This window comes from Ursus maritimus, unplaced genomic scaffold (genome assembly GCF_017311325.1).
Source record: "Ursus maritimus isolate PB19 unplaced genomic scaffold, ASM1731132v1 scaffold_20, whole genome shotgun sequence".
Lineage (NCBI taxonomy): Eukaryota > Metazoa > Chordata > Mammalia > Carnivora > Ursidae > Ursus > Ursus maritimus.
In genome coordinates, this window is record NW_024424453.1 from 22,030,825 (window position 1) to 22,055,763 (window position 24,939).

Genomic DNA, 24,939 nt, shown 5'->3' on the forward strand with positions numbered 1-24,939 from the left:
AGCCCAAGTGCTTGGCTGAGAGGCATACTCGAGCCTGGAGGTGAGGAGTGGACTCCCAGAGCAGGCAGAGGTTGGGGGGGGGGGGTGGCGGTTATGGAAAGGCTTCCTGGAGGGGGGTCAATCTAAGCCAATTCTGGAGAAGGTAAAGTGAGGATGGGGAGAGCATGGCTGGGGTGAAGAAAATTGCATAAACGAGGTGAGGACAGACAGATGCCTTTAAGCTGGAAAGCTGGTACTGAAAGTGGAACCCTAGGAGTTGGGGAGAGGAAGGGTCCTCATCCACTGGGCACCTGGTCCAGCCCCTGCAATGTGTAGAGAAGGAAGTGATGTACCCAAGGTCACAACATATAAGTGACAAAGCAGGGACTCAAACCCAGGTCTCCTGACTCCATAGCTGAACCCAGCGTCTGACCCTGAGATTAGAGCAAGGGAACAACACTGCCCCTGGTGGTAGGTTTAGCACATCTGATGCTTTTGATCTGTCCTTATCAAGGTTGTCTTCGTTTAAAAGCAGAGATGAAGAGTGCCTCCTCCTCCAGGAAGACTTCCCTTCAGGCCCTATCTTCCCACACCCCCTTCACGATCTCTTTCTCACTTTATTAGCCTATACCATCTGTAAACGTCTCCCCTGGAGGGACAAATCTGCCTGTGCCCTTGGTCCTCAGAAGTTGGCAGGGTGCATGTTGGTGACCTGTCCTCGCCCAGACCTTAGCCTGACTCGCTTGCAGCCCCAAGCCTGCCTGGGCTGCACACTCACCCTTCAGCAATGGGCACTACTCCTTGATGAGGACCCGCACTTTCAAGGTCACATCCAACCCCACCTTTGGGTCTGGTTTGCAAGGATTATCCCATAGAGTTCACCCTGCCGGACCCCGTGCCCCCTGCACAGCCACCCCTCGGACACCCCCACTCAGGCATCAGGAGTTCAACCTGCTTTTCCACAACCATGACTAGCTGGTGTGGACGCAGGACCCAGGCACGTTTGTTCAAAATGACTCGGGTTTGGGCTCAAGTGGGAACAGCAAGGCAGAAGAGGCAAGAAGAGCCCAGGGAGGGATTGGCGTTCCTGCCTTCTGAGGGTCCAGGGACACACCAGTCAGGCTGACGCAAGCTCCCCGCCCACCCCTCCCCACGGACCATTTAATGAGCAGCTGAAGGACTGAACGACAAACTTTATTAGAATCGCTCCTCATTCATCGGTCAAATTCACATTAAAGTGGGGGGAGGGCAGTGCCATCTGGGGCTCTGAAATCCCACTGCTGTGACAATTTCCAGTTAAAAATGGGTCTGGGCAGCGAGCTTCAGAAACATGTGAGAGATGCCCAATGGTGGTGGCGGCGGCAGCAGCGGCATCGTCTCCAGGAGGGGACAGGGCTCAGAGCGGGCGGAGAAGCTGCTGCCCATGTCCACCCTGCCAGTGACAGGGCTGTCCCTGCGGCCCCAAGCTGATAAATAAACAGCACATCACACACACGCTTGAAACAGAAACAAACTCGTACATGTCTCCTAAAGTGAAAAAATAATTCGCTCAAATAAAGCTTTGTGGCAGCTAGGCACCTCCGGATGGACGGTTGCCTAGAGACCCCCAGCACCCCAGGAAGGTTCCCCAGCCTGAGGACATCATCCACTTGGGTGGCACAATGCCCCCAATTCCCCCATTAGCACCTTTGGACTAAGTACTGCCCTCACCACATTCCTCTTTTAACATGCAGCGTGACTCAAGATAACAACAATAATAATAATAAGGATACACTCTGTCCCTGGGGTGAATTAGTCAGACTCAGCTTCCCTGAATAGAGGTGCCTGGGGTAGCCAGAGAACTGTGGGCCAGCGCGGGGGACAGAGGGCGGGGACAGAGGGCGGTGAAGGGGTAAGTAAACAATGTTTGAAGAGGTAAGCTGGCAGGTGTCGAAATTCGGCTTTGTCCACGTGCCAATTCTGCAGCTGGGCATCCCTGGGTAAGAGTCTTGCAAAGGGGCACAAAGTCCTAAAGTGTCAAGGGGTGGGTGCATGGGGCACCCACATCAACTGCTTTCATCATTCATTATTCAGAGGCAATTTGCTCCCCGAGCTGGCCAATTTCCCCCTGGCCCTTGCCGCACCAGGGCATGCAACAGAAAAGTCTCCTGCCCAAATGTTTTATTCATTCTCTTGAAAAAGGAGACAGGCTCTCTGATCAATACCGGTGGCCGCTGGGTCTTGGTCGGCCGGCAGGAGCTCCGGCGGGCTCTTCATGGCTTCCAAGGAGGTGCCTGACTTCGGAGGGCCGCCTCCAAAGCAGCAAATTACTGTTGACAAGAGACATTTCCTTTTCCAAGGTGGGAACGCATCCTGGTCTTTTCAAAGAACTGAGTGTCCTGGGGCCGTGGGGCGAGGAGGAGCGCCCCTTCCTGAAGGTACTGCGTGGCCATGAAATGCCAGGCCCTGCGGCGTGGGGGTACCCACTGCTGCTCCTCAGCCTCACTGGTACTGTAGATAGTTTTTGAGAGACTGAGGCAGGGGCAGGGTGCCGATGTCCTGTAGGCGCGGGCGGCCCAGGGCCAAGCGGATGGATCTCCGGCACAGGTCCATCAGCGGCAGGGGCTCGGCTGCAACGAGAGGGGAGTGGATTAGTCTTGCTGGTGCCTTGCACACCTGCTCGCCCCCGCCTACCCTCTGCCCACACTGGCGCACCTGCTCCTCGGAGCTGACCTTCAGGGCCTGGGGCTCCTCCTCCGAGAAGCCGCCTCTGGTTATATCAGCTGAGGGCTTAGAGCAGTGTTTTCTCGAACTGTGGGAAGCAATGGGTTAGACTAAAGAATGGTGAAATCAATTCATTGGACGGTAACCAGCAATTAAGGAAGGAAGGAAGGAAGGAAGGAAGGAAGGAAGGAAGGAAAAAGAAAGGAAGAAAAGAAAGGGAAGGAAAAGAAAGAAAAGAAAGAGAAAATGGAGAGCAATGACCATAGCAAGGGTAAGTATCATTCCATGAAAACTTTGTCTATGACGTGGGTGTTCAGTGTGTCTCAATGGAAAAAAAAACTTCTTGCTGCAGGTCGCAATAAAAAGGAAAGCCTTTGACCTAGGAGGGGGCTCTGCAGTGGGCTTCCTCTTAGAAACAGGTTAGGTTTGGGGAGGCTGTTTGAAATTCCTTTGAACCCTCACACTTCTCCTGTAGCATCTTTTGATGATCAGCAGAGGGATGCATTTTCTTCTAATATCCAGTTCTGGAAAAATTCATGAATTAAAATCCATAAGCCATAGAACCTCTGGACGTAGGACCAAGTTTAGTTAGTTCTACTGCAGACATGTTTATTAAGCCCTTACTCTCTTCCAGGCCCTCTGATTGGACCCAGGGATACGGAGATAACAAAGCCGAGGCCAGAGGCAGCCCTGGAAGTAGTAGAGGACGGCTCCCAGTTCCAAGTTAAAACAGGTGAATAATCCTAATAGAGTATAATATACGCAATAATTCTTTTTTTTTTAAAGATTTTATTTATTCGACAGAGATAGAGACAGCCAGCGAGAGAGGGAACACAAGCAGGGGGAGTGGGAGAGGAAGAAGCAGGCTCATAGCGGAGGAGCCTGATGTGGGGCTCGATCCCAGAATGCCGGGATCACGCCCTGAGCCGAAGGCAGACGCTTAACCGCTGTGCCACCCAGGCGCCCCAATATACACAATAATTCTTAAATGCACAGGGGACAGAAACTGGGTGGTTCCTATGGAAGAACTGTTTGAAAGCTTCAAAGAGAGGATAACTGAATGAGGTTTCGAAGGGTGAAGAGGAGTTTTATGTGATGTCAGGGAGGGGAGTGTTCTAGGCCAAGAGAATAGGCAAAGGCAGAGAGGCATAAGACAGGACAGGCTGGGAGGTCTAGAGAGAGAGGAATGGTGCTGGTCCGCCGGATCCAGGATGAAGTTGGTGGTGGCTACAGTTGTCTCATCTGGCTTGTACAGGCCTAGTTTCCCCAAGCCTACAGGAACATGCTAGAGGCCTGAAGTTGCATCTTCCCACCTTTTTTTTTTTTTTTGGTAATAGAATAAGTGATAGCCTAAGAGCATTCTATAGTGTACTGTGACGCAATCAAACTGTAAGTAGCAAATCCTAACACAAGAGCTGTGAGAGGAATAATATCGTAAGGGACGGGAAAGTGGTCAAGAGTGTGTTTTACAGAAATTTTCATTCACCAGATCTACAGAGTTCACATGGAGAGCCGTTACAACGGAGGCAGGACTTGGCTGGTGCCCTGCAAGCCTCGCGCCAGAGTGGGTCCAGCTCTCCTTCACCTGGGGAGAGCCTGCACGGTCGCATATCTGCACGGACTATTGGTGGCTTTAAACACTCTCCCCTCCGTATCCTCTTACGATCCTTATGCAAACCCTCGCAGCTGGCCAGGGAGGACTGGGCATCCTGTTTTTCATGCTCACCCCCAGTCAGAGGCTCACAGAGTCACCATGCCTAGACCAACACTTGACACCCCTCTTGACATGCCCCCCCTTCCCCCAGGTACAACCCTGTACCCAGCTCTCCTTCTCCCTGTCCCCCGCCTGGTTCCGATCCAAGCTTTGCACTGCTCCCCAAATCATGCCTCTGTGAACACGCCCTCCCAAACCCAAATCCTCCTATCTAATCGTAGTTACTTTTAAATTTTTATTTATTTATATATTTTTTATTCGAGTATTACTGACATACAAGATTACATTAGTTTCAGGTTAATCGTAGTTACTCTTTATTGAAGACTCCTTATGGATGGCTCAGTCAGTTAAGGGTCTGCCTTTGGCTCAGCTCATGATCCCAGGGTCCTGGGATGGAGCCCTGTGGCGGGTTCTGAGCTCAGCCGGGAGTCTGCTCGTCCTTCCCCTTGGTTGTGCTCACTCTCTGTCTCTCAAATAAATAAATAAAATCTTAAAAAAAAAAAAAAAAGACTTATTACACAGTCAGGTGGTGTCCTAAGCTCTCCATTTGCAGCTTCTGACATGCATGTATGTATCAACCTCATATCACAACAACCCTACGGGGTAGGATTATTATTATAACTATTACTATTATCCCCATTTTAAGGAGGAGGAAACTGAAACACAAAGAGGGTGAGTCACTTGCCCAAGGACACATAGCTGAGAGGTGCCCGAGCCAGGAGCTGGCCCCACGTGTGGCATGTTGGCAGGACACGGGTGGGCACTGGGCACACGGTGTACCCAGCAGAAGGGTGCTCTTCTTCCGCTTACACAGATGTGGCGAGGATTTTCAATTCCATTCACTGAACAATGAATGGATATAAGGAGCCTGTAAACTTCTTAAAGAACATGACCCTGACTCACCTGTCTTAGGACCTACAGCCCTCAGTCTGCACCCATCATGGGGGGATGGCTCAGAAACTGTCTGTTCAATGAATGAGTTGATGTTCTGCTTCTGGGCGTGTCTTCTCCAGATGTTTCAAGCAATTGGAAGAAATTAATCTTCCCTGGCAGCATTTCCAGCTTAGCTCCCCACTCTCCCATAAATCCCCTGAGAACAGGGCAGGTGTAATTGACAAGAGGCTCGTGAGCTAGAAAGTGTGATGCACTTAGCGCAGTGACCAGCACGTACTATGTGTTCACCATATACCCTCCTAGCTCTCTCCTTCCCATCCAGGCATTTGTGTGGTTGCCCTTGGGGAGGATAGGCTTAGGGAGGGCTGGTAACAAGGTGGGCTCTGGCTGGGAGGCCAACAGTCCCTTCTCTGAGTGAGGGGAGTTGGACTTGCACTTCGCATCAGGAAAATTTTGAGCTGATAATCACTGCCAGAGCTTGAGAGCTTTCCTAAATATTTTAAAGCTCTAGGCACACATTAGGTCCTCAGTGCCCAAAATGCTAAGCCTTGTCAGCAAACCCAATTCCTTCTGTGTTCCCTGCCTAGTTAGGGCCTGGGGAGAAGGGAAGAACTCTGTTCATTGTCATTCCTCTGCAGTCATGGAAATCAATCCAGAGCCCAACTCCAAAGGAATCGAAAAAGAGGCAGAGTTCAGGGCACATCTTTAGCTCTAAGTGGTATAAATCATCTCTTCTCATTTCTTGAAGGACCTTTACACTGATAGCCGCACAGCCGTGCCCAAGTGCACAGGGCAAGTCCTTGCTGCAGCCTGTGGGACTTCCAAAGCACCGGGGATGCCTGGAGTCGGCTGGGCCTGCCCTCTGATTCCTCTTTCTGACTCCCCTTGGCTTTGGAACCTGTCTTCGAACTGCCAAATGCCAAGGCTTAGAAATGATCGACCAGGTGGGAAGAGAAACACAGAATCTTTCAGCACAGGGGTCATTTTCAGAAATGTTTTCCAACTATAACAAAAATGAAAAAGGAATCCTTGTTCCCCAAAAGTGAATATCCAAATGGCCAATAAGTCCGTGAAAAAGCTCTCGACTTTATGAATCATCGGAGACGTGCACGTTAACACCATGACGTCACTCTGACAGGCCAACCCGAATGGCCAAAATGCAAACAAGACAATAGCAAGTACAGACAAGGACGTGGAGCAACCGGAACTCTCATAATGCCGAGGGCACGCGAGCGGGCACCGCCGCTCCGGGAAACTAAAGCTGAGCCTCGGGCGGGCGGTGTGACTTGGGGTGCACACAGGCGTACCAAACACGTGTGCACGAATGCTCACAGATGCATTATTTGGAACAGTGCCAATCTGGAAACCACAGCTCGGCAGTCCATCAGCAGTGGACTGTACACATAAATTGCGTCTCTTCATACAGTAGAACACTAATCAGCCACAAGAAGGAAGGACCCACAATGACGCGCAAACACGTGGATGAACCACACGTGTAATTTTGAGCGGCTTCACTTACAAGGTTCCAAAGCCGGATGATGCAGTGAGGGCAGTACTGATATTGGGCGGGAGGTGATTAGCGGGGGCAGGAGGGGGCTCCTGAGGGGGGCACTGTTCTGTCCTCTGAGTTCTGGCTGTACTAGTGCGTTCAGTGGGTAAAAACCATCAAGCTTAGTCCCCCGAGATTCGTATACTTTCTGCCGATTTACACTTCAAAAATACATTTCCGTGAAGAAAAATAAAGTCGCCAGCTGAGTTGGGAGAGGCTCCATCCCCTGCTGGGTGGGCGTGGATCCCCCCAAGCCCCAACGGGTACAGTGGGGAGAAGAGGCTGGCTGGAGTCCCTGCTCCTGCTCCCAGCACCACTGGGCCGGACAGTGGGCTCACCTTCTTGGAGCCACATTTCCCTCCTCTGTAAAGTAGGGGATAGCAACACCTCCATCCGCGTGTTGTGATGATGGGATGACACCCATGCTCCTTGCCTTAAAGGCACTGTCTCTACAGTACGTCTTATTTCAGGCCATCAGCCTGAGAGGTACCTTTAAAAATAGTAATAATTTGCTTATTGTGGTTCTAAAAATGTCTCAGTGCATCGTCCTAATTGACAACAACACTCTGCTCTTGATGAAGATTTATTGGAGCCGGGGCTGAATGTCTGGTTCCATGCTAAAAATATCACAAGGCAATCATCTCCAAGGTTCTACAGTGACCTGAATTTTCCATAATTCTCCACCACTAACCCGCTGTACAACCAGCCCCAAGTAAGCCACGGAACGTCTCAGGGACTCTGTTTGGCTATCGATAAAATGGGGACATTAGATCATCTGCTTAGACAGTCCCTATCTGTGATGGAAATGGGAATGGCGGAGATTTCACACGGGGACTGTTGGCTGAAGCAGCTTCCCTAGGCCCCTTGATGTCTCCTCTCCCAGAAGCGGAAGATGTCAAGACGCGAGTCACCATACTCTCCTCCCATTCCTATGTTTATATTTTGAAAAAAGATCAACATTTTAAGGTCAGGAGGTGAAATTCTTTTGCAACAGTTTTAGACAATGGTCAGCAGATGGGGGGAGGTTTGAGTGATAGCCCTGACATCTGAACTCAAGTAGACCTGGGTACCTTTTGTTTTCAGGAAAGGAAAGGAGCAGACGTGCATGTGGACAAGCATGCCCACACTCCATGCGCCATACGCGGTGCTGATCGCTTATGCACAGACTACGGTTTCGGTGCCGGAAGACTCAGAACTGCCTGCACGCCTCTGACCCCCACCCCCCCATGCTGCTCCTTCAGCTGGAAGACCCTCCCCTGCACCGCCTGCCAGAAACCTGCCTCCTCTATAGGACCCCCGCCAAGGGTCAGCTCCTCCCCAGCGACTTGGCTCCTCCGCCCTCTGCATCCACATCTGTCAGGTGTCGCTCCACTTAGTTAATTACACACATGGACAAATACATCACTACCCACTCACTTCCAAAATACATGGCATCCCTGTAGCAGTGGGCCCTGTCATGGTCGAAGGGGACCTCAGCTCCCATCTAGAAAGCATTTGGAACCCGGGGTTTTCTCTTTGCAAGCTTCACTGTCTCCCCAGCAAAAAGGGTTGTGACTGCAGCTGGGACATGAGCAGTGTTTTCGGAGGAACTCTGTGCCAGCAAGCGTCCCTGGCACAGATGGGCCCCACATTTTTCCCTGGGATAGAGAGTGAGCGAGTCCCTTCTGCGCATAGGAGCACTGCACAGCAGAATGGTCCTAAATAATGCATGGCCTTCCCTAGCAACACTGCGGAGGGAGGATGTGGGAAACCTCCAAAGGGGAGAACCCAGAACAAAGAGTGTTAGAAGATGCCACCTGAACTTCATGGGACTGTGCCCAAGGGGGCAGCCTGGGCCACACACTTATACCTGCCCCAGCGCCCTCTCCCTGAAAAGGCAGAAGAGATGTGCACATGTGTGCACATGTGTTTAAAGGATCTGACAACAATACTGGAAAGCAAGAAAGACAGCCAGCAGCTTAGACGTTCGGGTAAATTCTGGGAAGACACAGGCAGGTGGGACAGGTTGGTGGAAAAATGAAGCAGAGAACAGAGCAAACATCGGGGTACTCCCTTGAAGAACTCTGAGCTCGGCCCTGGGGGCAGCTGAAGCCTGGGCCTACGCTCTGCATCAGATGGCCAGCCTGGGGCAAGCTCCTGCTGCGGTCGAATAGAGAGGCCCAGTGGAGCACGAGCCAACCCTTCTCCGCCGCGAGGGCACGGCGGCCGGTGGGCAGAGGCTTCCGCCTGGATGGAGGCCCTGTGGGTCTGGCCCTCCCGCCAGCTCTCCAGCCCAGTACCCGGCACGAAGGTGTGTCCTGCAGAACAGCCTTCCCTGAAGACTCCTCGGCGCCCCCAGGCCCAGGGGAACCGCGCTGCAGGGCCAAGAGCAACTACATTTCAGACTCTGAAAGAAGAGCCTCTGCCCACCTGGTCTGAATGTTACACAGGGACGTACTCCAGCAAAATGAAAAAGGAATCCAACAAACAGGATGGCACGAGCTTCCAGGAAAAGAGGAGAGAAAATGGAACATGGATGTGAGGGAAGGTAGAGTGATGGATGTGAAGAGCCATTAGATCTCCCCTCTGTGGCCGTCACTTCTCTCAAGTGCCATCCCCCCCATCGTGTTCTGCGCCCCCTTGCCTCTGACCCGAGCCCTCAACGAATCTCCCACGGCGCTCTCTGGAACTGCAGCTTTACACACAGGAGATTGCACCCCTGACTTCTCTGAGAGCTCCCCCCACTTCTGCCTTAAGTGCACGGAGCATTGTCTCCCAGACTCCACTGCCCTTCGGCCTCCCCTGTGGGGAGGCTGGCTGTGCCTTCAGGCCCAGGAGGTGGGGCAGGACTTTTTGCTCCTTCTTGCCACATTTGAAGCTCAGCACCTGCCATCCGCTTGTGAGAAGTCCCAGCTCCTCCGTGGCTCATACCGCTCAGCTCTAATCCCTGTTGCTGTCATCTACTGACCTGTGGCACCTTGTTTGTCAGGGCTCTGGCCTGGCCTCCCAGGTCCCCGCTGCACCCACACCCGCAACCCCCCACTGACGGAATCCTCCACGGGCAGCAGCCTCTCATCTCTCAGGCTCCTTGTTCTGGACTGCCTCGTGCTTGGGATACTCCCCTCCACCCAGCTGCCCACCCCTGGGCCATGCCATGGAGCTCAGCCACATTCCTAAAAGCCCATTCCAGCACCCCGGTCTCTGACCCCTGGCTCAACCACCTCCCCCGTGGCCACTATTTCCTCTCAGAGAAACCTCTAGGCCCCAGGACACTCTCCTTTTGTGCTCCACATCCCTTTCCTTCACCTTCCTCCTCAACCAGCTGAACGGCAAAGGGTATGGAGGCGGGATGGGTAGCTAGTGAGTGGCTGGGGGCTGAGAATGCACTGGAACAGGGAGCACCATGAGATCGGTTCATCTCTGTTCAGTTCCTTTTCAGGGCCTCCTCGCCCCGACCCTGCCACACAGCTGAGGGCAAAGTGGCTGAGCAGCTGGCAGCCCAGGGCCCTGGCTGGCCTGGGCCACCAGCTGGCAGAGCGGCTTCGCCTTCTTCCTTAGGGTCCCACCCCTATCAGGGTGGCAGGTGGTTTGGCAAGAAGGCTCGGGGTCCCTTCCACAGCTGACACTTGGCAGAACAGAAATCACATTTAATCCTGGCAGTGGAAGGACTCTAACTGAACCCAGTCAGATTAGGCTTAAATGTATGTGAACAAGTGAAGGGCAAGGCCAGGGAAGCCTGTGAAGTAAATGTCAGATGAGCCCCAGAGACCTAGGACTGTGGCTCCCAAGCTGCTAGCACAGGCCGGGTGGGCTTCCTGGGGGAGGTGATACCAAGCCAGACCCCGGGGGGCTGGCTGGCCATAACCTGCCGTATCATCAAAGGCAGGGCTGGCTGCTCAGAGGCTGCACTCAGGTTTACTAAGTGGGGTTCGTTTTAGCCACAGGCTCACATTAGAACTGTTGAAGGAATGAAGAATCTGGTGGCCTGAATCCTTCATCTGAGGGCCTTTTATCCCCGGGGTTTCTCTGCCCTCTTGGCCAAGATCTTGGCACAGCTGGGGCTGCCTGTCTGCTCACTTTGCTGCTAGGCTCTGGCCCTGCCAAAGCCAGTGGGTGGGTGTTAGCTATTGCCCTCACCCAGCTGTGAGCAAGAATGAACGGCTCCAGGCGAGTCTCCCGGGGGATCTGTGGCCTCAGCTCCTATTGGGTCTCCTCAGCCTCTGAGCAGATGCAGCCTCAAGAAACGTCTTTGTGTTTAGGCTGGGGAAGACTGGGGAGATGGGAAGAGGTCCTATCACTTGCCCAGACTCAGAGCCTGGCAGGGGTGTGGAGAGCTGTACAGAGAGAAATCCTAGCTCGGCTTCGACCCTCGTCCAAGGCCAAGGCCAGTCTCTATCGACAACAAACTTGAAATTTCCCCAAGCCGTGTAAGACAGCTTCATTGGCCCATTCTGCAGATGGGGAAATCAAAGCAGGAGAACATCACTGTTATAATCAAAGTCTTCTTAAGGAGAGTTTGGAGGGGGATGCATGGGTGGCTCAGTCGGTTAAGCATCTGCCTTCAGCTCAGGTCATGATCCCAGGGTCCTTGGGATCAAGTCCTGCATTGGGCTTCCTGCTCCACTGGGAGCCTGCTTTTCTTTCTGCCTGCTGCTCTCCCTGCTTGTGTTCTCTTTCTCTCTAGGAAATAAATAAAGTCTTAAAAAAGAAGAAGAAGGAGGAGGAGGAGGGGGGGGGAGGTTGTTGTTTTGGAGGGATACCAGAGTCCCAGTGTCATTTTTGGAGACTTTGCGGATAAAGTGTTGTCCCTCTAGTGCAGTGATGAACCACACATGCATGCAGTCACCATACTTCTACTTACAAATGTGCTTTGCAAGACCTGAGCAGGGAGCTGGGCACCCAGGGGCTCATGAGGCTACAGATGGAACAGGGAGACCAGAATAAATGGTGGCAGCCCAGACAGGTTTGTGTTTAATAGCAGAAACTGCAAGGACAGTTGTGAGAGCCAGGAAGATGGGCACCTAACCCAGCCTGGGGGTACCCAGGATGGCTTCCTGGAGGAGGCTGCAGGTAAGAGAAGTTTTAGAAGATGAATAAGAGTTAGCTCTACTGTTGAGTGAGGATGCTTATTGGCTCCAAAGCCATATCTTTCAGATGTATTCAAAGAATCTCATTTGTGTAACAATGGAAAAGTTCGTAGTTTTCTCAAATGACACGTTGAGGAAACAACAATCAGTTGTCGAAGAAGATCTAGTCTGTTGAAATAAAAAGTCAGTATCCTCACCTCATGGGAGTAGCAGCTGTACCCTAGATCCTAGCCAAGTGTCCATATGGGTGGCCAGGCGTGTCCCAGGGAAGACAGCACACTGTGAACTGGTGTGTGTGCCTCACTCTTCTAATGAAAACATTTCCAAAAAGGCACATGCCCCTTTGCGGTTTTACGTCCCCGAATTCTGACTGAAACGATCCATATTGGTATTCCTGAAGCCTGAGACACTTTCATTTTGGAGGGGAACTAAAATGACTACAGACCTCAACCGAACAGGTACGGGGCACCTGCTATTCCCTGAACCAGGGACCGTGTCACACCACCTCTACCCCAGCTCCAGGCTGGGACCCTAGAGAGCCATCCACGGACCAGTAGCACCAGCTTCACCCGGGAGCCTGTTGGGAATGGGGGATCTCAAGCCCACTCAGCTCAACTGCATCAGATCCCGCAATTTCACAAGATCCCCAGTGGTCCACAGGCTTGGTCCATGGGGTTGCTCCACACATATCCCAACACCCAGCAGAGAAACCAAACACTTATCCCGGCCCATCCTCCTCACTTCTGTGCTTCTCTGATGGGATCCCTGTCCTAGGGGCCATGTCTTAGGCTTCTAAGCCCTCCTCTGCCCTCCAAATTGGCCCTACCAGCAAGCCCTTCTATGCCTACCTTCTAAACATCGCTGATCCATCCTGACTTTCTATCTTCACCACCAGCCCTCTGGTCTCTTCCCAACTCCCCCATGAAAACAGCCTCCTGAGGGTCTCCCCACCTCTGCCTTCTCCCCATCCAGCATGGCTCCCTCCCTCTGCTGGGCGAGACTTCCTCCTGTCCCCCAGATAGCCCTCCCCAGCCGAGGCCTTTGAGTGGTTCTCGTCATTATGGTGACTCGCCTGAGGAGTTTATGAGACAGCCCCTATTGGAAATATTCTGTCCTGCTGCCAGATACTGTTGTCTAATTTTCAGTTGGGGAAATGTGGTTTCCCTACCCCCCACCTGTGATAAATCCCAGGCCACCCTGAATTGCTCTAGAATCATTCCCTGTTGTTGGTGCTACCTTCACCCCCGTAGACTGTGGGCTCCCACAGGTAGGGACCAGCTTTTGTCCTTGCCGCCAGTCCTTATGGCTCTGCTCTGGACATCCTGGGGCCCTTGGTCCGTGAGAATGAGCAGGCCGGCATCTGGAAGAGAGGAGGCAGCTGCAATAAGCCTCGTCTTTCAAAGGAAACTGCAGCCCAGCTCTTCTGGTACAAGAACGAATTTTAAAAAGTAGCCCTTTTACATTGCCCAAAGCCGGCTAAAGAACCCTCCAGCAAGGTCCCCACAGGCAGACAGAATTAGTAACATACTGCGCCAGTTCCTCGGTCTGGTGGAGGGATGTTCCTGACTCAGCTGAAAAATTTCCCAGAAAATCTGACTGTTTTCAACTTGGAGCTCGCCCTGGGGAGCTGCACGATGGCTGGACATCCTGGCTTTGGCCGAGGACGGCCCCTGGTCATGCGGGGAGAGCCTCAGGGAGGTAGTGGTGGGGCTCTCTGGCTGTTATTCACCCTGCACCATGGATCATCCCAATGTCCCCAGAAGTTTTCTCTGCTGCTGCAGTCCTGGGACAACCTGGCTGCCCCTACAGATACTGGAAAAAACACATCCCACATCGGACGACCGCAGAAGGGAGCAGAATGGTCCTTCAGAGAGAGGTGATGCATGCCCCATCCAGGGCAGGGTTGGGGCACTCAGGGATGGGACCCCCCCACCCATGGTGTGTCCCCTTCTAAAGAAGAAGAATGAGGAGCATGTGAGCAGCAGGACTTGCCGACCAGATAGCAAGACTTACTTAAAGCCATAGCAATGAATACAGTTTGGTATGGAATAGACAAACTAGAAAGTTCAAGAACAACTAAAACTAAATAAGTCATTGTGTAGACATATGTCTATATCCGTAAGTGAAAAATCTATAAGGACCAATAAACATAAAATTCAGAGAAATGGAAGTTGGCAGGGCTGCACCAGGGATGGACACAGAGGTACCCAATTGCCCACCTTCCAGTCCTTGGGTTGGGGGATGGATTCATGGTAGCATTCAATTATCAAGAAGTAAATACATAGATAAGCAAATTAGAATGAAAGAGGGCTATGCATGGGACCAGTGATGGTGTAATACAAGTAAGGATTATGTTTAATCCAATTCTGTATATCAGAGGTTCCGTCAAAAATAAAGAGAACAAGAAAAAGGTTATGGATTGGCCTCTCTGGCCCAAAGATGAATTACAGTTGAATGCTAGCTGATGAGTAATAATGGAGTCACTCTTGTCTGCCGAGAACTTAGCACTGCTTGGGGGAAGGCACCTCTAGAAGGGGAGGCAGCGCAGGCCTGGAGCTGACTTCTGGCTTTAAATGGCCAGCTGCTTCCTCTGCAGAATGGGGACGACACCTGCCTTGGGGGAACGGGGCATGAGACGAGGGCCACAGGCTCAGACCCTGGCATAGCTGGGCGATCACATGTGACAGCTTCTGTTGTTCCAGTGGCTCCTTTAGAACAAAGTGGAAACAGGCAGTGGGTGTAGACAGCAGGACGGACACCCCCTGAAGGATGCCTCCACGTCACTAACCACAGATAATTCTGACCAGAGGTTGGAGGAGGCCAGAGCAGCTCACGCACCAGGAAGCTGGGGTGCAAATCTAGCTCTGTGGAATCCCACACTCCAGCCCTGCCCATCAGCCCCTTCCACTTTGGGGGTGTTCCTTCCAGTCTTTCCAGAAGCATGAGGAAAGCCATGAGTGTTGATCTATTTATTTTCGAAGTCTGTCTTGGTGTTCTCCTGGGCTCTTTGGCTAGATTTTTGGGACTAAAAATAGTAAAAATGTAAACGGTCAGAGCAAGGATGCACATAGCACTTCTTAGGCCAGGAGATGGTCTGAGTCTTACATACTTACTCCTCACTGTAATGCAGGGAGGTAGCTACTATTAGGAATGCCCACTTACTGACTGAGGGAACTGAGGCTCCGAGACAGGCTAGGTAGCTTGCTGAGAGCCACAGTGAAGTGGTGAAACAGGGCCGGAACTCGGGCGTGTGGTTTGGGACGTGCTTTCTGTCGGCAGACTCTCCGGGGAGGTGGGGTGATAGGCACTGGGAAAGAAACTCAGTTCTGCTGATTGTCATCCAGTCTTGGTGTCCCCACAGCCTGCCCCTCAGCCTTGCTCCATGCGGGGGAGGGGGGGGCTAGTTGTCTCCATGCATGGAGATCCCCGAATGGACTGGAAGTGAGCCCCTGGCCCAACACAGCCCAGCCATGGCTGGCAGGCAAGCAGTGAGATAGGGTCCAGACGAGGGACCCTGCTCAGTAGGGACAGCTACTAACAGGTCATCCAATCCACCTGGTTCCACCTGGGATTTGGCCTCAAGCATTTGGGAAGAAGGAAGTCAGAGCAGACTGCACAAGGGGTTTCTCCCCTCCAGGAGCAACCACCAGCACGGCCACATCCCTTCTTAAAGCAGCCCTGGGCCGTGTACCCTGCAACCATCGAGGCTGACAGGCACAGTTGACTCCTGTTTTCTAGCAAATAGCCAAGGTCAGGCAAACTTCCTTCCACTTGGGAAACGTCATCACTCCAGCCTCCTGCTAAACAGCATAAGCCCCGGGGGTTTAATATGAAGGCCTTCTAATGGATGTATTGTGTTTATTTGACCTTTCCAAGTGTGAGCTCAGAAACAGGCCCAGAGGAGGATGGTGGAAACTTGTTTTTCTCAAGTTAAGCAAAACTGATGAGTAAACTGAATTCTTGGATGGAGTCTGCCTCGTTTTCTCAGCCTGGCTCCCCGCTCCTTTAGTCAGAAGATCCAAGCAGCTCAAGAGGGGCCCCGTATTTAGGGGACAGCTTGGGAAGAGAGAAAGTGTCTAGTAAAAAGTGGGAAGTGATGAGGTCTGTAAACAAATATTTTCTGTGTGTCAAGAGCCGTGATACAGAATAATAGCCAGCAAATTTGGAAACTACCGTCCTATTTCTATTTCTCATTTCAAGACAAATGGCTTCTTGCCTTAGGTAACTTTTTAAAAAGTTAGTGACCAGTGCCCGAATGAAAACCACTTCCAGTATGACAGCTATGTTTGGACTTTAGATCAGAGGCTGCAAACTCTAAGGCCTAGGGGCCAAGGGGGTTACCCAAGCGACTGGCAGGGGCAGGTGTAAGCAGTGGGTGTGGGAGAGTGGGGGGCGGGGGCCCGGGAACGCCAGAGGACAGACGTAGCTCTGGCTTGGGCTCCAAGCAGAAAGCTGGGCTGGCTGTTCCAGATTTCCTGCTCTTTCTAAAAAACCTGAAATCCAGATTTTTTATGTGACATTTTTGAGTTATTTTAATTTAGTACGGCCAAACACAACATTTCTAGGCCCAGACACAGACCCCGGCCAGCAGTGTCGCCTCTCCCGCAGGGAAGCTCCTTCACCACCTTGTCGGGAGTTCACCAGCTGGGGGGCAGCCCATCCTTGTCAGCTGCTGGCAGGTCCGATCCAACCACGGAGGCATAGACTCAATGCGATCGAGCGCTTTGCTCACTGTTCTTCCGCGGTGAGGATGACACTCGCTGTAACAGCCATTATTACAAACAAGAAACGCAAACTGCATGCAGACCCATTCTCTCTCTCCATGGTCTCTCAGCAGGGATTCTAATGAGTATCCAGACTGGAAAGATCGCACTCACTTGGACACCAAATGTATCCATCCACTCCTTCTTCACACCCAGTTTTCCTTGTGTAGACACCAGGTGGGTAAAATGTACAGTCCACTGTGAGGGGTTCGGACACCTGGGGGTCAGGGGGCCCTGTTGGGACCACCACAGAATAACAGTAATAACACCACCGCCACCACCCCACCAATGATTATCGTGGGTAATGCGGGGCTCACCCCAAGCGCCAGTCACCTTCCCTCTGGTAACTCGTTCGGTCCTCACAGCATCCTATGAAGGCAGGCACCATGTTTACCCTCATTTTAGAGCCGAGAAACTCAGGCACAGAGAGGTCGTGTGATTTCCAGGTCACCCAGAAGTAAAGTCCATTCCTCACAAGACACTAGTCAATGCCCAGAACATGGATATATTTGGTGTAAAATGCCCATATCTATTTTCCCATAAAATCAAACACCTTCTTATTTCTTATTTTACTCCAGACAAGGGGTAGCAGATGGTGGAGGTTTATGAACAAAAACATATTAGTAGAGAAAAATGACAGACAAAATTAACTTTTTTGTTAGACTGAGCTGGAAAAAGGCAGGACAATATCTTAGTTCAGGCTGTGGCAAAACCAGTTTCCTGAAGGAACTTGGCTTGAGAATCCTCTTGACCAATCTTGCAAGTGGCCAAGAGACTAGATCTTAAATGTTCCCACCACCAAAAAGAAAAGGTAATTAGGTGATGTGATGGAGGCAGTCGTTCTGCTCTGTGTAAGTATAGCGAATCCACCTGTGCTCACCGTGAACTTACACAGTGTTATATGTCAGTCATATCTCAATAAAGCGGGGGGAGGCTTGTTTCCCAATTAAAATAATAATAATAATAACCACCACCACCACCACCACCTAAGGTGAGCCACTGCCCTCTGCTGGGCCCGACATCCGGGCTCGGCCCCGGGCCCACCTGCTTGAGATGCATCACCTCACTGGGCCAGCACAGCGAGTCCAGACACAGCGCCATCTTCCTCTGGCACATGTCGCAGAACCAGTGAGTGGCGGACCGCGCTGGTATGTATTCACTCTGCTTTTGTCAACTACCCCCCAGAGTCCCATGTTTCTTGAGGATCGGCTGTGTGCAAAGCCAGGTGCTGGGGAATCGGAAATGAGTCAGCCACCCTCAGTTTGGGGAGCACGCAGTATCCTGGGGGGTCATGGGGGATAAAGGGTGCTCCCCAGGGCCATGCTCAGGGTGAGTGAGCTCCTCCCCCCACGCCCCGCGAATACTTTTTGCATCAGGACAATTGCCCTGTTGACCGACGTCTGTGGATAGCTTCATTGCGATGAATTTATTTTTTAATAGACATGAAGTTTACGTAACATAAACTGCTTTAAAACCTATAATTCAATAGCATTTAATACACTCACGGTGTTGGACAACCACCACCTCTATCAAGTTCCAAGCCTTTTTGATCACCCCCCAAAGAAGATCCTGTACCCATGAAGCAGTAACCCCCCTCCCGCCCCACATTCCTCCTTGCTCTAGCCTCTGGCAGCCACTGCCTGCCTTCCTACGTCTACGAATTTATCTATTTTGGGTATTCCACATAAATGGTATCATACAATGTATGGCCTCTTGTATCTGGCTCCTTTCACTCAGCAACAATGTCCTCAGGGGTCCTCCACGTTGTAGCACGTGTCAGACTTTCATTCCTTTTCATGGCTGCATGATATTCCACTGTACTGATCCTTATCCATCCAGTGATGGACGCTTCGGTGGTGTCTACTTTTCAGCTGTTGGGAGTAGTGCGTCTGTATATATTTGGGGACAAGTATTTGTTTGAATACCTACTTTCATTTCTCTTGGGTATATAATGAGGAGTGGAATTGCTGGGTCATATGTTGATTCTATGTTTAACTTTTTGAGGAACCAACAGCGGCTGCGTCATTTTACATTCTCACCAGCAATTTCCCTACATCCTTGTCAACACTTAGTTTCAAAAACATGAGTTTAGTGGACAAATTTCCTGGAGTGGGAGACAGAAGACCCAGGTGTCGACTCTGCCACAAACTCTCTATGAGATAATATGAACAGCAGCCCGCATTTCCAGTGTGTGTACTGCACCAGGCACTGATTTAAGGCCTTTCTACAAATCAGCTCATTTAATCCTCACAGCAACCATCAATATCCTCCTTTACAGATGAGGAAAGGAGGTCACATGGAGGTCACGACCTGCCTGAGATCACGCAGCTAGTGAGTGGTTGAGGGGGGATTCCAACCCTGGCAGTGTTAACTGAGGGTCTAAGCACCGCATGGCGTGCCTCTCTGGGCTGTAGTTCTCAGCCTGTGTGAGGGCATAGGGCAGGGCTCTAGGGCCAAAGCAGCAGAAGTTTCTGCATGAATTTTTAGGTAGAACCCCAGTCTCTTCAGCGGACAGAAGGGAAGATGATCAGAGTGAAGAGTGGGGTCTCAGGTCCTGCCCTTGAGGACTTCAGAGGAACAGGGTTTGGGAACTCCCCTCCAAGATCCACGATTCTGAGATGTGAATGGTGAGACAAAACCTCAGGCTCTTGCCCACTCGCGCCATATTTGATATATCTCGCACTTACAAAGTGTGTTGTCTCTTCTCTGAGGACCTTCACAAACACCCTCTTTGCTCTCAGGGTGAATCATTCCAAAATCACACTCAAGGATTTATGAGGCCCTAAAGAATGTCTATTTCCTAAGATAGAATTTTCAGGAACCAGGGAGATCTGATTTCAGTTAAGTGCAAACCGGAGCATCCCCAGTCCTTTCGCGCATTGGTTTCAGCTCCTGGGGCAATCTCTCCCAAGCGGGCGCCTCTTTCCTGTTTTGTCGGTTCGATCCTGGGACCTAGAATAATCTCCAATTATTTGAGCACTTACTACATGCTGGGCCTAGTGCTCAGAATTTGTGACACATCATTTCCCTTAATCCTGACTGCAACGCTTGAGGGAAGTGCTACAGATCCACGGTCCCTTATCCAAAACCCTGGGGCCAGACTGTTTCAGAATTGAGACAGTTCCAGAGCTTAGTAATTAAGCTGCTTATGCCATGCATTGCATAACATCCCTGTGGTCTGGGGCCGCGCCTGCAATCAAATACATTAATATTTCTATAGTGAAACCTATGAATATTCACACTGAGTGAAATAAGGAATGGCTATAAATAGGCTCACACCCGTTCGGGTTGAGTCTGGCTGCCAAACGAGTTTGCCCCGAACTTAGGAATAAAGTTTTGGTTTTCAGGTCACAGTCCTGCACTAGGATCTTTATTTTACAGAGAAATAAGGCTCTGAGAGGCTACACGACTTGCTCCCTGGGGTAACATAGCAGGGGAATACTGGAGATAGAATCGGAGCCAGAAGTCTGTCTTTAACACCCATGTCCACAGCCACTGTGCAACATGGGGAAGGAGCACAGATTTCTGGGGGAACAGCTGAATGTTCAAATCCCTGCTCTGCCACCCAGGAGCTGTGGGCTCTGGGGAACTCACTCACTATTGACCCTGAGCTTCTCTGAGGTCATCAGGGCTGTTTTCAACTATCCCAGCTTTCACCCTCCAGGCACAGGACCCGCATTACCCTCCCCTACCCATTCGAAGTTCGGTGTGGCCAGGCACTGACTTCGGCTGATGAAAGGTCGGCGCCGATGCTGTGTATCACTTCCAAGTGGAAGCTCGAGGAGCCAGTATGTGCACTGCTGCCTTCCCTTTTCCATTAGGGACCACTAATGTTCCTTTTGCCCTGGACCCAAAGGACACAAACCTTGCAGAATAGAGCCTCTAGCCGACCAGTGACAGGCAGGCAGCAGGGGCAAAGACAAACCTCGTTGTTCCACGTCAGTGCAGTTTGGGGTTTGTCTGTTACAGCAGCAAGACCTGGCCTACCCTGACTGAAACGGGCTCCTTCTCTCGAGAAAACAAGTGCTGTGAGGACTGAATGAGGTGGCACATCGTGAAGCTCCAAGACAATGCCTGGCAATGAACATGAGCTAATTCCCCCGCCTTCCTCAGCCTGAATCCCCCAGCTGTGAGGAGTGGGGCGTACAAGTTCTCCCGCTCTGTTGGGATGAGTAAAACTGCTTGCTAATACCATCAAGTATTAACGGAAAGGAGTCTGTGGATGTGTACTTACGTATTCAGTAAAACATGTCCCTCGCCCCACTCTGGCTTTGATGGAGAGGCCCGGGGAGGGCTGGGGGGAGGCTGGGGACAGAATCCCAGCCCTGAGACAAATGGCCACCCGAGGACTCCAGGTTTCTGATGGAAGTGACAGCTGTGGACCAAATATCCCCAAAGACAGGACTGCAAAGGGCCCGCTTGTGTCAGGAGGAGGTCAGGAGGGCCAGGCAGCCTGCTGACAGCTGCTGAGCACAGAGAAGGCACCATTTCCCCCAGGAAGGTCTGCCAGGCAAGCCCACTCAGGCCGACAGATGGAGGGAGTGAGGCTGTGGGGAGGAGATTCTCCGTGATGAAAATGTGCAGTTGCCACGGGACTTGCATTAAGACCCCATTTAGCAACACCGATTAAGGAGCTATAAATAGCACCTGGGCTCTCTCACAGGCCATAAAACACACTTCCCTGCACTGCTCCCAGCCTGCAGCCTGCCCTGCTTAATTGGAGCTCAAAATAAAATACCTGCAAGGCCACTTTTTGATGGAAGGCCCTTGTTGTCATAGTGACCGGTTGCTGGGCTAGGGATGGGCTAGAGGCTTAACACAGGGTTGCTGAGGCAAAGGTGGGAAGAAGAAAGCTGAGGAGGAGGAAGGGGGGGAGGGGAGGAAACACTGACAAAGGCTACTATGGAAGTCTGGAAGCACACATCAAGAGGCCGGTGGCTACATCAGCCTACTGCCCAAGTGACTATAAAAACTGGCAGGCTCACCCATCACCTTTTCCAAACAATGGCCTGACAATGAGGACCACAGAGGCAAGGAAGTGGGCCTGGCTGGCCTTGGGAAGATATGAGAAGCAGAAGACTTGAGTTTGAGTCCTGGCTCAGTCACCAAATAGCTGGGAGACCTTGGGTGGGCTTCCTACATCTCTGGGCCTCCGGTCTTTGCCACCAGCAACAAGAGACTGGATGAGAAGTTGTCTAAACTCTTGATGTCCAGCTGGGGCTCTACAGCTGAACCCCCACCGCTGTCAAGAAGAATGCAAAAGCCCTCTATGTGCTGAGTCACCTCCAAGATACATGAAGTAGAGGGGCGCCTGGGTGGCTCAGTCGGTTGAGTGTCTGCCTTTGGCTCAGGTCATGATCTCAGGGTCCTTGGAATTGAGCCCCATGTCAGGCTCCCTTCTTCGTGGGGACCCTGCTTCTCCCTCTCCCTTTGCTCCTCCCCACCCCCGCTTATGCTCTCTCTCTCTCAAATAAATAAATAAAATCTTTTTAAAAAAGATACATGAAGTGAAGAAAGCAAGGTGCACATCAGGGCATGAAGGGAATGCCACTGTTCGTATATCTGTGAAAAATATCCTGGAAGAAAATGCAAGAATCTGACAGCTGTGATTGCCTCTGGGGAGGGTGGCTGGGGAAAAGGGTAGGCAGGGGACTTATCACGGCCATATTTTAATTCAACTTTATTAATGTATTTAATATAAATAAAATCTAAATAAAAAAAAGACTGGACATCAGAAGTCCCAGGTTTTAATGAATGAATAAATGACCAACTAGACCAGTGGGGTCACCCTACATGACTCCTCTCTGCCTTATGTGCTCCTTGAACTTGCAGTCTCCTGCACTTTGCTGTGTGTTTTAATACCTCGGGGCCTTTGCACATGCTGTACCCACCCCTGAAATTCTTTTCTCAGTCTTTCCATCTAGTAACATCTTTAAATCTCAACTCCGATATCCCTCCTCTGTGAGCACTTCCTAGATGCCACGGCTTCCCCACACACCTGTTACTCTCTCTACTGCACTTCCTAGAGTACGTGATTAATCTGATCTCACTGAATTATCATGATCAGTGTGGCTGCCCCAATAAATAGGAGCTTTCTGAGGCTGGGCCCACGTCTGATTTCGGAATGTATCCCAGGCCCCAGCACAGAACGCTGCTCAGTACAACACTCTGCATCTCTGAGGGCTCAAACACAGGCAGAGCATCCGTTCCAGATGATTCCCTGTGGTTTATCTGCCGAAAATCAAGTCTCTGCTTTCACACTCCCTCCTCCCTTGGCCTCATTTGAATGTGCTGGGAAAGTTAATTTTTAACATTAGTCTGAGCAAAATAGAATTAGGAAGGGTTGCCCTGCAGTCAGAAATAATCGCAGTGGATGCGCCCAGCAACACACACAGTGAGGGGCCTGCCCTGCGCTTCTGCCTGACTGAAGAGAAATGATTTTGTGGGTTATTCACGGCAAAGGAGTCATCCGGGCCTTCACCTCGGCTGCCTTCCTGCCTGTCTACTCAGGAATCCCATGGTAATGAGGCAGCCACAGGAAGGGGCTGCCAGGCACAGGGTCTTGTCTTTGCAACTTAACTGGTTGAGTGGACTGGGCAAGCCCCTGACTTTCACTGGTCCCCACCCACAGCATGGGGGCTAGGACCAGGGTCCCTAAGGCCCTGCCCATTTGAAATCTCTGTCTGGAATTTTATTTTTATTTTTTATTTTTTAAAAGATTTTATTTAATTATTTGACAGAGAGACAGACAGCCAGCGAGACAGGGAACACAGCAGGGGGAGTGGGAGAGGAAGAAGCAGGCTCCTAGCGCAGGAGCCTGATATGGGGCTCGATCCCAGGATCCCAGGATCACGCCCTGAGCCAAAGGCAGACACTTAACGACTGCGCCACCCAGGCGCCCCTCTGTCTGGAATTTTAAGCATCGGTCCAAGAAGGGCAGTACAGTGAGTGAAACCTACTCTAGACAGACAAATAAAATCTGAGTGAACACCAGAGACCAGAGGAGGGGATATAAGGATGTCCCAGTAGTTACAGGATGATATCACATGCAAGACACATCTCCATGGGTAAACCCAGAAATCTAAAGAAATACCTCCCTTTTTCCAGGTGTCTGAATTGAAGTCATCATTGAAATGTGCCTTCGCCCGGACTGCCCCCTCTGGATGGCAGTGTGGGGAGGATGGAATCCAGCTGCTATTGAATGAAACTCCAGAGGCAACTAAGTGAGGTTATCAGGATAGCCTTGATTATCACCCTGACTTGTCTGAATGATCATTTATAAACTTTCATTCCATTAACCCTTATGTTAGTTACTAATGGATTTTTGGTAGTTTTGCCTCCAGCATCTTTTCTCTCGTCTCCGGATTCCCTTGAGCACCCTGTGCGTTCCCAAGATTTTGCCCCACCCCAGCTCCATGGGTGGAGACTGTGACTGGTGTCTGGAGACTGTGACTGGGGCTCTGCCAATCAGCGCGTTCCAACCCAATGTCCACAGTGATTGGTTCGGGAGTGGGCATGTGACCCGAGCAGGGCCAATTAGAATGCATTCTAGGACTTGTGCTAGGCAGGGCTGATAAAACGTGCTAGCTCTGCAAGGTAAGGAGGAATCTTGCAGTCTTTCTGGGACTCGAGAAAGAAGACCACAACCATGGGGCCTCAAGAATGTGTGTGTAGAAGGGGCTTAAGGGTGGTGCTCTGTGGAATGGGAGATCTAGGGATCCGTGGGGGATCATTGTCCTTATTTAGATTGTGTCATTTCGTGTAGCTTGAGAGTATAAGAACCCGACGTTCCATGAAATACCCCTAAGGCACCATTAGACACAAAGGAAGAAGAGCTGAGAACTAGTGAGAGAGAAACTGGATCCTGGCAATGGTGTTTGAACCCTGGATGTAGGTGAGGCTGAATGAAGCCCGATTTACCCAAGTACTAGTCAGTGATAACAGCATACACATTCCCTTTATTAACGTAAGGTACTTTGGGTCAGGTTTGCTGTTCCTTACAAGAGAATACAACTAATAAACCACCCGTCCTGGGTTAGGCCTTTTCTAACCCTGGACTTGAGTTTCTGGACTATGAACAGAGGTAATTCCTGATGGAGACACCACAGTAGCTGGAAGAGGATCTCTGGTCCAGTGAAGAAAGGCAGGGGGTGAGACTAGACCGTAAGAGTCCTGGAGTCAGAGAAGATTCCAGAGAGGTAAGAAACTCATGGCAGGCCAAGCTGCACACTTGGAGGAGGAGGGCTCCAGAAAGCCCTGCTTGCCTGACAC

The 24,939-nt window shown here is 51.2% G+C and overlaps 1 protein-coding gene across 1 annotated transcript in view; it reads right to left on the reverse strand.

The window, feature by feature from the left end:
- Nucleotides 1–1,152: 1,152 nt before the first annotated feature.
- SPSB4 (splA/ryanodine receptor domain and SOCS box containing 4) overlaps nt 1,153–24,939 on the reverse strand; it is a 62,887-nt gene continuing 39,100 nt past the window's right edge. The window contains exon 2 of the mRNA XM_040636744.1: nt 1,153–2,588. Coding sequence (XP_040492678.1) covers nt 2,461–2,588 — 128 coding nt within the window. The 3' untranslated portion in view covers nt 1,153–2,460. The remainder of the gene's footprint in view (nt 2,589–24,939) is intronic.